This window comes from Notamacropus eugenii, chromosome X (genome assembly GCF_028372415.1).
Source record: "Notamacropus eugenii isolate mMacEug1 chromosome X, mMacEug1.pri_v2, whole genome shotgun sequence".
Classification (NCBI taxonomy): Eukaryota; Metazoa; Chordata; class Mammalia; order Diprotodontia; family Macropodidae; genus Notamacropus; species Notamacropus eugenii.
The window spans coordinates 43,224,901-43,239,974 of record NC_092879.1 but is presented as its reverse complement, the minus strand read 5'-3'; the positions used below and the strand labels follow the sequence as shown (position 1 = coordinate 43,239,974).

The 15,074-nt window shown below is 42.4% G+C and overlaps 1 protein-coding gene across 4 annotated transcripts in view; it reads right to left on the bottom strand.

The window, feature by feature from the left end:
* Positions 1-15,074, bottom strand: part of SLC25A43 (solute carrier family 25 member 43) — a 79,560-nt gene that overhangs the window by 59,224 nt on the left and 5,262 nt on the right. For all 4 annotated transcript variants that reach the window (XM_072626868.1, XM_072626867.1, XM_072626864.1 and 1 more), the window contains exons 2-3: positions 9,837-10,078; positions 5,431-5,603 (exon numbers count right to left, since the gene is read on the bottom strand). In XM_072626868.1, the coding sequence (XP_072482969.1) occupies positions 5,431-5,603; positions 9,837-10,078 (415 nt within the window). The remainder of the gene's footprint in view (positions 1-5,430; positions 5,604-9,836; positions 10,079-15,074) is intronic.

Here is a 15,074-nt window from a genome sequence, read left to right as displayed (position 1 = left end):
TATCATAATTTGATATTTATTAGAATGTTTATGCTTAAAGGTCTTTGTTCTGTTTACATTCTTTAGAAACAGCCCCTTCTTCCCAGTGAGGAAATAGTGATAATAGCTAGCATTTATATAGAAACTTAAGGTTTACAAAGCTTTTTATAAATATTCTTTCACCGTATCTTCACAACAACTCTGGGATGTAAGTGCTACTATTAGCCCCATTTTACAGATGAGGAAATTTAGACAGAGACGAAGTGACTTGCTCAAGGTCAACACAGCTATTACGTTTCTGAGGCAGGATCTGAACTCAGGTCTTCCTTACTCCAAGTTCTGTGCTCTATCCACTGTACCTCCTAGCAACTAGTACTTCTTTATCCCAATTATAAGACATTGTATCTAAATAATGGTAGCAAGTCTTTGGGGGGAATGGCTAAACAAACTGTGATCCATGAATGTAATGGACTATTACTGTGCCCTAAAAACCAATGACTATAAAAAACAGAGAAGCACTGAGAGATTTCTATGAAATGATGGAGAATAAAGTCAGCAGGAACAGAAAAACATCATATACAATGACTACAAGGACCAAGGACAAGGACCAAGCAATTGAAACTGAATGCTGGGAAACTGTATTGACCAAATTTGGCCCCAAAGAAGATTCATGGGAAGATAAATGTAGAGGTGGAGGGCTATGCGTAAGGAACACCGTAGATATTTTTGATGTGTTGATTAGTTTTACTCAACTGTTTTCCTCCTCTTTTTTTATTTTTTGCTATAAGGGATGGTTTTCTGTGAGGGAGAGGGAAAAGGATTACCCCATGAAATGTAAATAACTCCTTGGAATCTTCCTGTAACTCCCTATAAAGCTTAGCTCTGATTTCCCATCTTGCCCTTCTGATGGGGTCACATGAATCTGAAAACCAAAGCCATTTATTAGTGTAATCCTGGTGTTTGCCCCCTTCCTCCCAAATGACAAATACAGGAAACTCTGGGGAAAGGAAAAGGGAATGATATCTTTGGATCAATCAATGAACATTGACTAGGCCCTTACTGTGTGTCAGGCACTATGCAAAGCACTGGGGATAAAAAAGAAGGTAAAAGACAACCCTTGCTCTCAAGGAGCTCACAATCTAATGGGGGAGACTAAATGCAAAGAAATCTAAACAAAGCAAGCTATATACAGGATAAATAGGAAATAATTAGCAGGGGGAAGGCACTGGAATTAAGAGGGGTTGGGGAAAGTTTCCAGTAAAAGAAGGGATTTTACTGTATGGATAAATGCAATTTTCTCTCCATTTAACAAGCATTTACTGAGAGCTAACGCCCACATTTGACAAATAGCAAAATTATTTGGACTGGAATTGACAAGACTGAATAAAAACTGTAATAATATAATACCCCACTCTACCTTTGTTCTACAATAAAGGAACAGGTTTGTCTCAAAGGAACTTGCTGCTCTGGGCTGAGATAAGCACCTTCACAGCTTTCCAGGAAGCCAGCTGCTGGACCATGTCAGAGGAGTAAAACAGTATAGTGTAGCAGACATTATCTCTCATAGACATGGCTTTCCACTGCCTGCAGGGCATTCTCTGGGTCAACTGGCCAGGGTTGCCGAGGAAAAGGAGCAGGTAGAAGTGGGGGGGGGGGGGGGCAGGATAGCGACTCCCAGATGGGGTATCTGGAGGAAGAATGGACACCTTCAGGCTTCCCACTGCCTCTTCTTTTCCCTGCTAGCTTCTCTGTTGGGTGGAGGGAAATCACAATCAGTTGTGATTTCAGAAAATGGGTTCCACATGTGTCCTATCCAGCTCTAAAGAGCCTTTGGGACCATCCCTGGAGACCTGGACTATTGTATCCTTCTAAAAATAGGCAAACAAACAAAACAGAACTAGCCAAACAAATAAATAAATAATGGTATCATTGAGGTGGTCAAAGAACAATCGCTTTGTCAAGTAGATTTTTGTTTCTTTGAATATGAAGAGAAGTAGGAGGCTGTCAGTCAATGAACATTTATTAAAAACCTACTATGTGGCAGGCACTGTACTTAGTGCTGAGGATGTAAAGAAAGGGAAAAGACAGTGTGTTCTTGAGAAGCCCACAGTCTAACGGAAGAGACAACATGCAGGCAATGTACAAACAAGATATATCTAGACAGATAGATATAGATATACAGGTACACACACAAATATAGTCATACATGCATGTATAATATACATCTATATGATATATTGGTGATAACCAATAGATGGAAGTCAGTAGAACTAAGAGGAGTTGGGGATGGCTTCCTGTAGAAGGTGGAATTTTAGCTGGAACTTGAAGGAAGCCAGGGAGCTCAGCAGTTGGAGGGGTGGGAGAGTTCCAGGCATAGGAGGCAGCCAATGAAAAGACCCAGTCAGGGGATGGCCTGTCCAGTGAGAGGAATGGTCTACAGGCCAGGGTCACTAAATGGAAGACTTCTTTTAGGGGAGCAATATGTAAGAAGATTGAAAAGGTGGGGGACTGGGGCAGGCTGGGGAAGACCACAGTGCAGGTGTGAGGTGATGAGGCCTGCCCCATGGTAGTAGCAGTGTTGCAAAAGAGAAGGGGCATATTTGAGATATTGTAAAGGTGGAATTCATAGGATTTGGTAACATATTAGATATGGGGGGGAGAGAAAAGGAGGAGTCAAGGATGATACCTTGGTTGGGAGCCTGGGAGAATGGTAGTACCCTTGTCAATGATAGGGAAGTTTGAGGTGGAAGCAGTTTTTTGGGGGAAAGTGAGACAATGAGCCTGCTTTTGGATGTGATGACTTTAAGATGTCTGTGGGTCATCTGATCTGAGAGCTCCAATAAGCAGTGGAGATTTGAGACTGGAGGCCAGCAGAGAGCTTAGGGCTGGATAAATAGGTTTGAGAACTATCATTATAGAAATGATGATTGGATCCACGGAAACTGATGACATCACCAGGAATGGTGAAGTATAGTATAAATGGAGAAGAGCAGAGGGCCCAGGACACAGGCCATGAGCAATACCCACTGTTAGTGGGTGTGATGTAGGTGGAGATCCAGAAAAGGAGCCTGAGAAGGAGCAGTCAGGGAGGGGGAAAGAGAACCAAGACATAGTAAGGGCACAAAACCCTACAGAGAAGTGGTATCAAAGACATGAGGCTGATCAGCAGTGTCAAAGCCTGCAGGGAGGTCAAGAAGGAGGAGGACTGAGAAAAGGTCATTGGACTAGGCAGTGAAGAGGTCATTGGTAACTTCGGAGAAAGCAGTGTGGACTGAATGATGATACTGGAAGCTGGACCACAGAGAAAGAAAGACTGTGAGGAAAATAAGGGAGGCTGGTAGATAGAGAGCCAACCTAGAAACCAGGAAGACCTGGGTTCAAGTTCTATCCGCCATATATTGGTTGTGTTAACCACCCTCCTCAGCCCCCTCCAATGTCCTGGGAAGACCATAAATTACAGATTGATAGAGGAAGTGTCCTCACCCAGGGGGTTCCCCATTCCATGAAATCACAGGTAGAATCCCATCTCAAATAGCAACAGTTCCCATTTGACTAATTTAGCTTCATCTCAGGACCCTGAAGAAAATATCGACAATGAGAAACTGAGGCAAAATACCTGTAGCTGTGGCAGGGCTTTCCTATGACCTAGTCCTGAATTTCCTCTCAGCTCCCCCAATCTGCCCACTATGGAAACTCAAACTTTCAAAACATCAGAAAATGATGATTCATTCTCCCAAAGGCTTCTTCTGTTTATGGCAGCGCCCCTCTGCATAGGATGAATTCCCCTACTGTACTTCAAGTCCAATTGGGTTTGTACTTTTTGGTGACCTCCACTGGAGTCCTCCTCTGTGCCCACTGGCCTTCTCCAAGGCTACACCAAGCTAGTGCCAACTATGCTAGGTCTTGCCAAGCTGGGAAGGCCCAGAGACTCAGAGCTAAAAGGAACCTTGGAGGTGGTCTACTCCAAGCTCCTCATTTTACAGAAGAGGAAGCTGAGGCTGAGGGACGGGAAGTGACCTGCCTAAGGTCACACATAGGATCCTAGAGCTGGAAGGGCCCTCAATGAGTCTAACCCCCTCATTTTTCAGAGGTGAAAATGATAATGATGACGATGACGATGATAACACTTAGCATTTATAACAGAGCTTTAAGGTTTGCAAAGCACTTCCCATGTTATTTCATTTGATCCTCAAGAACACCCTCACAGGGCAGGATCTATTGTTATCCCCATTTTAAAGATGAGAAAACTGAGAGAAATTAAGAAACCTGCTGAGGTTCACATTGCTGCTAAGTGTCTGAGGTAGGATTCGAACTTAGGACTTCCTGACTCCAGGTCCAACACTCTATCCATTCCATCCAGCTGCCCAGGGGGAGTAAGGTAACTTGTCCAAGGTCACACACATAGATATAAAGGAGGAAACTGAGGCACAGGGAGGGGAAGGGACTTATCTAAGGTCTCACAGGTAACAAGCTGAACAGTTAGGATTCAAACTCAGGTCCTGATTTCAAATCTAGTCTTCAATTGACCCTCTGTCTGCTGCCTAAGGCCCAACCTAGCCATGTGGGGAGAGGGGCTCACCACCAGAAAGCTGAAAACAGGCTGATGAATTTGGTAGGGACACAGTGACTTAAGGCTGTACACTCAGGCAATGAGGTAACTGAGGCAGGTCCACCAGTGCAACAATTTCATGGATAGCCATTGTATCGTGGAGGAACATTTCTTCCCTAGGTGGTGGCAGCAGCAGCCCTGTGTCCCCAATGGCAGCGCAGAAAGCTCACGATGTCTAGAGATCCAATCCCCTCTGTCACCTGGTGGCCTCACCCCCAGTTGGGGCTGAAGTAAGCTAGGGAGGAGAGAGATGGAGGACTCTGTGGAAATGAGGCAGATGTTTCTGATCTACCTTGGCCACTTTTACCTTGGGCCAATCACTCAACTGAGATTCCTTCCTGCCAATCTATCACTTGGAGACCTGGAGTTCTTAACTTCTTTTTGTTACCTGGACCCCTATGACAAAGCCTATGCAACCGTTCTCAGAATTATGTTTTTAAAGGCATAAAATATGTAGGCTTACAAAGGAAACATAATTAGATCAAAGTACAGACTACAGATGGAAAGACTGCTATAATGTTTGATCTAGGAGCGAGTTCAATGACTACGTTCACATTTGAAGGAAATGCGAAATTTCAGTTTGAGATTAGCGAAAATAAAGATGCCATTTTTCCTCATCCAAGTTTGGGCAAGAAACACTTTGGGAGAGAGAATGTGTAAAAAATGTAAGGAGGACCTCACTAGAAAATTGACCCATTTGGACCCAAACTGTTTGGAAATCATATGGATGGATACCAGGTCTTTTTTCTCCTAGTGGAAAACTGAACTCAGGAATCAGTATCTTCAGGGAATGGAGAACATTTATTAAGACCACCCAAGGAGACTCCCCCCGACCCCTTTACCTGCATCTTCCTTTTCACTGTGTCAAAAGGATAGGAGATTGTCTGGGCAACTCCAGCAGCAAGGCAGCTGTTGGCAAAGTTCTGGAATGGGGAAAACCGATCTCGGGGGCCATTCCAGATGTGATTCAGGTTCACATAAACTAGGAAAGAGCCAGCTGAGAATGGCAGAGCACCTACATCATAAGGTAGAGAGAGAGGTGGGTGAACTGAGGGACAAATAAAAACCAGCTTAAAGATAGAAAAACTAGTTACTTTATATGGTATTGCTCTATCTCTTGGGGCTGGGCTTTGTTAATAATATATAGATATGCCAGTGATTTATATGGGTTTATTTTGTATCCTGCAACTACTGAAGTTGTTCAATATTTCAAGTAGCTTTTCAGTTGATTCTCAATGATTGAAGATAATTCCAAAGGATTCATGATGGAAAATACTGTCCACAGCCCAAGAACAAACTATGGAGGCTGCATGTAGATCAAAGCATACTATTCGCTTTTTTTTGTTTGTTTGTTTTTCATGTTTTTCCCTTTTCTATTAATTCTTCTTTCATAACATGAATAATGTGGAAATATGTTTAATAGGACGGATCTGTAAAAGCTCTCCCCCCACAGCCCACAAAATACCTGTAAAAAAATGACTAAACAAATTCTAGAGCAGAAGAAGCCACAAAATGACAGAGTGAAAGAGATTTCCAACTCAAGGCAACCTGGAAGGCTGACAGGAAAGGTCTATCGCACCGGGCTCAGAGAGGAATACAGTCCAGCCTTGGCTGCATGGCAAGGCAGGGACAATACCAGAGCAGGCCTCAGGGCACCACCCATAGCAGCTGTGGCTCCCAGATTCCTCACACTACAAATGCCAAAGACAGCCTCAAAGGTCAGTGAGAAAGCTCTTTCACCTGGGTGAGAAGAGAACAGGGTCCTCCCCTATCCCCAGGCCCAGGTGGCTGTAGCATCCATTTTTGTACCCTCAGTCTAAAGACCCTGGGGGAATCAAGTGCCTGATCTGGGTCTCAGCCCTGAGTGGCAGTCCTGAGGTTAGGAGAAGCACTAGCTGGTGGAGCTGGTGGAGGCTCTGCAGAGGGAATTCTACTTGCAGATCCTGGGCAGAAAGTTTGTGGTTACTCCCAGATCAGAGTGTAGGACAGGAGAGGACTAAACTCATCTCCCTTGATTGTGCCACGTTGGAGGAACTGAGAACTTACAGGTCCCTAGAGTATATCCTCCTCTTGACAAAGGACTCAAAAGTCAGGTAACTACCTGGGAAAATGCCCAAAAGAAGGGAAAAAAATAAGACAATTGAAGGTTACTTTCTTGGTGAATAAGTATTTTCTTCCATCCTTGAATATGAGGAAGAACAATGCATACCATCAGAGGAAGACATCAAAGTCAAGGCTTCTGCATTCAAAAACTCCAAAATAAATATGCAATGGTCTCAGGCCATGGAAGAGCTCAAAAAGGATCTTGAAAATCAAGTAGGAGAGATTGAGGAAAAATTGGGAAGAGAAATGAGAGCGATGAAAGAAAACCAAGAAAAATGAGTCAACAGCTTGCTAAAGGAGACTCAAAAAAATGCTGAAGAAAATAACACCTTTAAAAATAGACTAACTCAAATGGCAAAAGAAGCCCAAAAAGCCAACGAGGAGAAGAATGCTTTAAAAAGCAGAATTAGCCAAATGGAAAAGGAGGTTCAAAAGCTCACTGAAGAAAATAGTTCTTTAAAAATTAGAATGGAGCAGATGAAAGCTAAAGACTTTATGAGAAACCAAGAAATTACAAAACAAAACCAAAAGAATGAAAAAATAGAAGACAATGTGAAATATCTCATTGGAAAAACAATTGACCTGGAAAATAGATCCAGAAGAGACAATTTAAAAATTATGGGACTACCTGAAAGCCAAGATCAAAAAAAGAACTTAGACATCATCTTTCATGAAATTATCAAGGAACACTACCCTGATGTTCTAGAACCAGAGAGTAAAATAAATATTGAAAGAATCCACCAGTCACCTCCTGAAAGAGATTCGAAAAGAAACACTTCTAGGAATATTTTAGCCAAATTCCAGAGTTCCCAGGTCAAGGAGAAAATATTGCAAGCCAGAAACAAACAATTTGAGTACTGTGGAAATATAATCAGGATAACACAAGATCTAGCAGTTTCCTCATTAAGGAATCTAAGGGAATGAAATGTGATATTCTATAAGTCAAAGAAGCTAGGATTAAAACCACGAATCACTTACCCAGCAAAACTGAGTATAATACTTCAGGGTAAAAAATAGTCATTCAAAGAAATAGAGGACTTTCAAGCATTCTTGATGAAAAGACCAGAGCTGAATAGGAAATTTGACTTTCAAACACAAAAGAATCAAGAGAAGCATGAAAAGGTAAACAGAAAAGAGAAATCATAAGGGACTTACTAAAGTTGAACTGTTTACATTCCTACATGGAAAGATAATATTTGTAACTCTTGAGACTTTTCTCAGTATTTGGGTAGTTGGAAGGATTACACACATATAGACAGAGGGCACAGGGTGAGCTGAATAGGAAGGGATAATATCTAAAAAAATAAAATTTAGGGGTGAGAGAGGAATATATTGGGAGGAGAAAGGGAGAAATGGAATGGGGCAAATTATCTCTCATAAAAGAGGCAAGAAAAAGTGTTTTTAATGGAGGGGAAAAGGGGGAAGGTGAGAGGGAAAAAGTGAAGCTTACTCTCATCACATTTGGCTTAGGGAGGGAATAACATAGACACTCAATTTGGTATGAAAATCTATCTTATACTACAGGAAAGTAGGAGAGAAGGGGATAAGTGGGGTGTGGGGGATGATAGAAGGCAGGGCAAATGGGAGGAGGGAGTAATTAGAAGTAATCACTTTAGGGGAGGGACAAACTCTAAAGAGAGAATAGAAAAAATAGGGGGCAGGATAGGATGGAGGGAAATACAGTTAGTCTTTTACAACATGACTATTATGGAAGTCTTTAGCAAAACTACACATATATAACCTGTATTGAATTGCTTGCCTTGTGGGGATGGGTGGAGAGGGAGGAAGGGAGAGAAGCTGGCACTCAAAGTTTTAGGAAGGAATGTTGAGAACTGTTTTTGCATACAACTGGGAAATAAGAAATACAGGTAACGGGGTATAGAAATCTAACTTTCCTTACAAGAAAAGAGAGAAGATGGTGATGAGGGAAGGGAGGGCAGATTGGGGAAAGGGGTAATCAGAATGCACAATGTTTTGGGGTTGAGGAAGGGAGAGATGGGGAGAAAATTTGGAACTCAAAATCTTGTGGAAATGAATGTTGAAAACTAAAAATAAATAAATTTTTAAAAAGAGAGAACCAAAAAAAGTGAATGTTGAAAACTAAAAATCAATAAATAGATTTTTTTTTTTTAAAGATGAAAATCTACCTGAGGGGAGCCAGGTAGAGGACCAGTATTCTGGTGGAGGAGGGTAGAATAGGATTCATATTAGACCCCTGAAAAACAACAGTGGGAAACAACTGATCTACTCTAGCTAAGGAAGAAGTAAGGAAAACCAGTCGTATCTGAGGTTCATGGTCTTTTAAAATGAAGACGTGGACACATGCTTCCACAATGGCGGGCGTGGGAGGGAGGGTGCCTAAATCTCAGACCTGTCTTAGACACTCTAATGGAATTTCCCCCAAAGATGGATCTAGAGCTAGAAGAGACATTAGGTGCCACTCAGGTCAACCCACTCATTTTACAGAGAGGGAAACTGAGGCCCCAGAGATGAAGTAACTTAGTAATAGCTCATATTTTTACGGGGCTTTAAGATTTGTCAAGTGCTGCCCATATATTTGTTTATTTGACCCTCACAACAATCCTCTGAGGTAGGTACTACTATTGGTTCCATTTTGCACATAAGGAAATTGAGGTCGAGAGATGTGATCATTGTCAGAGAGCTAGTCAGTTTGAGGCTGAATTTGAACTATGGTCTCCTAAGCCCAGTGCTCTATCCACTGTTATCACCAATTGGCCACACAGGATCCTCCATTCAGAAGAAACCTCAGAGGACAGCTGGTCCAAGTTCCTGAGGCCTTGGGAGGCTAAGTGACTTATCTGAGGTCACACAAACAGTGTGTAGAATTTGAACTCAGGTCCTCTGGTTCTAGAGACAGTGTTTTTTCCCACTGTACCATGCTACCTCTCCAGTGTCATGGAAAGGTAGTTAGAAGGTACCTTACAAATCATTTAGTCATTTTTATAGTTTGCGGAAAACTGAGGCCTAGAGAAGGCAAAGAGCCTGCCTGAGGTCATACAACTAATTAGTGGTAGAGCCAGGATTAGAACCCAATGCTCCCATGTTCTTTTCTCTATAAAATACTATTTCCTGGTGGGCCTTCTGTATAATAAGAGAGAAACTAAGAGTTTTTCTTCCAGCTTACCTATAACAGTGAGGGAAATTCCTCGGTAAAGAGCCAGAAAGCCTTCCTGGTGATAAATTGTACAGAAGGCATGAGAGATTCCCATGTAAGATGGTTTCTGCAGATTCTGCATAATCAACCGGGTTTTGATGACATCAGTTGGATAGGTGACAATGGTGGCCACCATGCCAGCAAGACTTCCAGCCATGATTGCGTGCCACTGGGAAATGTAACCCCGGTCATCCATGAATAACAGTAGGAACCTACAAAGAAAAGACAAACAATGACCGCTGGGAACCTAATCCTAGCAGTGGAGAAGACTTGGAAAAGTTAAAAGGTCTAGACAAACATAAGTGAGGATTAGGAGTGCTATTACTGATGCCTCACAGATCTACAGCTGGAAGGGACCTCAGATGGCTACCTAGACCAACTCCCTCATTTTAGAAGGGGGGAAACTGAGGCCCAGGAGGGGAAGAGACTTGTCCAAGGTCCCATGTAGGATCCCAGATCTAGAGCTGAGAGGGACTTCAGAGGTCAGCTAGTCCAACCCTTTCACTTTACAGCTAAGGAAACTGAGGCCCAGACAGGGGAAGGGATTTGCCCAAGGGCACACAGGTTACTACAATGATAATAATAGTCTGCTTTTAATACCAAATAGTACCATGGAGATGACTCTGGGTTCAGGAAGGTTATGAAAGCAGAGGCCAAGTTTGGTCAGTTTCTCCCAAGCCATGAAGACTTGGAATCCATCTTGGCCCATACTGTCCCAGGAGAGTAGCCAAGCCTCAGGAAGAACATAGAGGTTCACTGAGAGGTAGCCTGCAGGGTGACAGATTTCTTCTCCTAGCAATACCTTCTCCTAAGTAAAAGGGATATGAGCTCCAGAGATGGAAGGAACACTTAAGAACCACAGTGACCACATTACAGACCCTCAAAATGTTGAAGGAAGAGTCATATCACCCTGCATTTGAAAGCAGAACATCATGGACTTAGGTCCTACACTCCCAGATCTAGAGTTGGAAGGCCCTCAGAAGTCTAATTCTCCCATTTCATGGAGAGGGAAACTGAGGATCAGTCAGGGGAAAGGACTTACTCAAGGTTACACTGCTAGTATCAGAGGCAGAATTTGTACCCAAGTTTTTCTGCCTCCTAGGATAGCTCTCTATCTACCATGGACCCCCTTAAACTCTCGTTAATGAAATTTATACTTCTTTAGTTTGTCTAAAACCTCTTTTGGCTGCCCTATTGGCCCTCTCTCACCTACTGGCAACCTTAGAACGGGGATGATAGAGGAAAGCCTAGATCAGGAGCCAAAAGGCCTCCCTGGATCAAATCCCAGCTTTATCTTCAAGCTGTGGAACCTTCAGAAAGTCACTTTCCCTCTCTGAGTCTTAACTGCCTCATTTGGAAAATGGATAATTTAGAAGAATGATAATACTTAATAGTTGGGGAGGAATGGGGCAAGTGGAAATAGCCTTGGATTAGCCACAAAACCTGGGTGTGAATCTTGGCTATATAGAAGTCTTATAACCTGTGTGTCCTTTGGAGAGTCATTTAATTTTTACAGCTCTCAGTTTCCTCATCTGTTCAAATGAGGGCTTTGGACTTGATAGCCTCTGAGGTCTGTCCCAGTTCTAGATCTAGGATCCTATGTGTGACTTTGGGCCTTCCCTTCCCTGGGCCTCAGTTTCCTCCTCTGTAAAATGAAGAATTTTGAGCTAGATGGCTCTGAGATCTCTTCCAGCTCTAGGGCGGCCTAGATCCAGAGTTAGAATCCTATCAATGTAAATAGGATGATGAAAAGGTTCCTTCTCTTCAATCCCTCCACCCCCAACCAGGGAAGTGTCTTAAATTTAATCAAGCTCTTCTACTAACTTCTGACTTTTCTTTAAGGAAATAAGAATGTTCAAAGAAGAATATCATGGAGTTCCTCATTCTAGATGAAGCATAAATTCCATCACAAAGCTTTTCCAGGTGAAAAGTAGGAATATTTATCAAGAACTTTGATGGAAGGCATTTCCTAGCCAAGGAACCTGGGAAGGAGTCACTTCTCTGGGCAAACAAGGTTAAAAAACACACCAAGGTGGTCTAGGGTAGCTACAGACATAGTATTTTCTGCCATTTAAAAAAGAGGCCAATTACCTTAATGGAAAGATATTGAATTTTCAAAAAGCAAAAGAAGAAAGAAAAGAGCTGAGTAGTTTATTGGAAACCAGAGATGCCTGACCCCTTTCCACTCTCTCAAATAAAGATTTTCTTTGGTTCTTAAGCTTCTTTATCATTCTGCTAATTGGTGTATTCTCTCTTTCCCTGTTTCCATGTTTACCAGGACCACCTTACAATAGAAAGATACCAGGCCTGGGCAATGGGGCTCAAGGAGCCTTTACTTCCCAAATAACTTCTTAATCCCTTTAAAATAATTCTCTCACCAGGCTGTAAACGGATTACTTTTGTTGGTATCAAATCCCACCAATTACAGAACTGGCTCTTTCTTTAAAGGTAACCACCCTTTATTCACACCTTAAGATTTAATCAGATTGCTTTCAAGAGAACTCACAGGGGACCCAGGAGTAGGGAACAAATGAGGGTTTAGGCTGAAAGGCATGGTACTTTTGATTTGGATTTCAGGAGAAGGGAGGGGTAGTTTTTGGAGCCCCTTGCATAGCTCAGGGAAAACTGGCCTGCTGCGTGAGGCTTAGGGTAGATCCAGACGATCAGGGGTCCGAGATGTCACCAGAGTGAGAACTTTTTATACCTCCACCCCAGCAGAATACAATCTATAACTTGTTGCCTGAGTCACAAAGAGGTTACTTGACTTGCCAGAGGTCACATAGCTAAATGTCAGAGATGGAAATGGAACCCACATCGTCCTGATTCCAAGGCCAGAAATCTCTCTGCTCTGCTCCAATGCCTAGCATGAAGACACTACATTAAGGTCAAAGAATAGTTATTATTAAGTATAATGTGAACAATCAACTGACCCCTCCCTCCCCAATGACAGGACAGGGAGTCACTTCTGGTGGGTAGTATATGAAGCTCAATGCTGAAGGACTTTAGAGAAAGCACTAACGATGAAGGGGATTAGTCAACCAACTGACAAGCATTTTATAGTGTTGACTATATGCCAGGCACAGTGCTAGGCACCGTGGGGATAGAGACAGAAACAAAATAAATGCAAAATGACCTGTGCATCAGACCAGGAGAGGTTTCCTGTAGGAAGTGATACATAAGCTAATAAGCTGTCCTCAGTAGTTCTGCCTAAAATCCCCAGACATTTCAATTCAACCATCTCTGTGAGCAAGCAGTGAGCCCATTGAAAACCACCAAGGTTCCCAAACGGCTCAGGAAACAGAGGCAGAGAGGTCAAGAAATATCTCAGAGCTTTGTGCACCTATGCTGCTGTTAATTCAGGCAGGGGAACAGGTACCCAGGCACAGGGAGGGGGTAGGGGTGGAAAGGAAGGCAATCAAAGTTTTAGTATTTGGAAACTGGCATTCACTCTTCTGTCTTTTCTAATTATTACCAAGCAAAAACAAAAATAACTGAAAAACTCCTTGGTTCTCAAAAGAATAAGCCCCAGGGTTGCTCACAAAGGCTCTCTGATCACTCCAGCTGGAAATGTTTCACTTCTCAGAACTCATAATGAATTTTGTGTTTGGCTCTCCTTGGCCATGGCTCTACCTTCTTCTACTTGTCTGGATGATTTTCTTAGCTTTCTCACAAGCTTAGAAACTCCTGGATGGCAGGGCTTGAATTCCATTGGATTTTGCATCTTCAGTTGGTGTTGATGAGGTCTTCTGCAGAACGGGTGATCAAAAAAAAAAATCCAAGCAAATGGGAACCTCAAATAAGTTAAATTTTCCCCTATGGTATTGGCAATGAGGATCCTGACACCTTGACTCATTGGCATCCAGTATAATGTCAATGTTAAGCATGTTAACTTTAATATTTATATTCCTTAGATCTAAAGAAAGAAGAGACCTCAGAAGCCATCTAGCCACCTCCTCTCATTTTACAGATGATAATGACACATTTGCTGTGACTGCATCCTGACTTTTTCCCCTAGTTCTAGATATATACAAACTCCAATCCAGATGTACCATACACACTTGGATTATATAGAGAAAAAAAATCCCCATGTAACTGTTGGTGCTTGCTGTATCATTTGGTTGCTGTTCAGTTGTGTCTGACTCTTTGTGACCCCATGTAGGATTTTCTTGGCAAAGATACTGGAGAGGCTTGCCATTTCCTTCTCCAGCTCATTTTAGGGAGGAGGAAACTGAAACAAACAGGGTGAAGTGACTGCCCAAGGTTACATAGCTAAAAAGTATCTGAGGTCACATTTGAACTCATATCTTCCTGACTCCAGGCCCAGTATACAGCCATAGCAGTACTACCTAAAGGCCCTAGGCTGCCAGATATTGCATAGGAAGGAGTTTCAGAAGCTATTTACTCCTACGTTGTTTTTTTTTTACAGTGGAGGAAACTGAGGCCCAGAGAAGGGAAGTAACTTGACCAAAGTCATAGTGTCCTAGATTTAGAACTGGAAAAGGGGCCTCAGATACCATTCAGTCCAAGCCTCTCATTTTAAAGAGGAAGAACACTCTCTACAAACAGAAACAGGGCCACTAAACCATACATAGGATCCCTGCAGTTCACATGTTTAACTTAGAAAACCACATTTTCACATTATCTACATTCTATTTTATTTTTATTTATTTTGTTAAATCTTTCCCAATGACACTTTCATCTGGTTCATGCACTTGATGTTCTGACACCTCTGCTCTCTACTATTTCATGTGGCGATCTTATAGGTTCCCATGAATTCAATGATCTCTCTGAAGATGATTCTTAGATCTCTTTTATTTCCAACTGCCTATGGAACATCTTGAGCCAGACATCTCATAGACATCTGAAACTCAATATGTCCAAACTCAATTCATTCTCTTTCCTCACTAACCCTTCATTCTCTCAAAATTTCCTAGAATAGTCAAGGGCACTACCATCCTCCCTAGTCACCCAGGTTTATAACCTAGGTGTCACCCTTGACTCGTCACTCTTAATCTCCATATAGACAATCTGATGCCAAAGTCTGTTGATTTTACCTTTGTACTATATATCTCCTATATATCCCCTCCCCTCTCTTCTGACACTACCACCACTCTGGTGCAGACCTTCATCACCTCATTCCGGGACCACTGCAATAGGCTACTGATTCGCCTCCCTGCCTCAAGTCTCTCCCTACTCTGGTTCACCTAA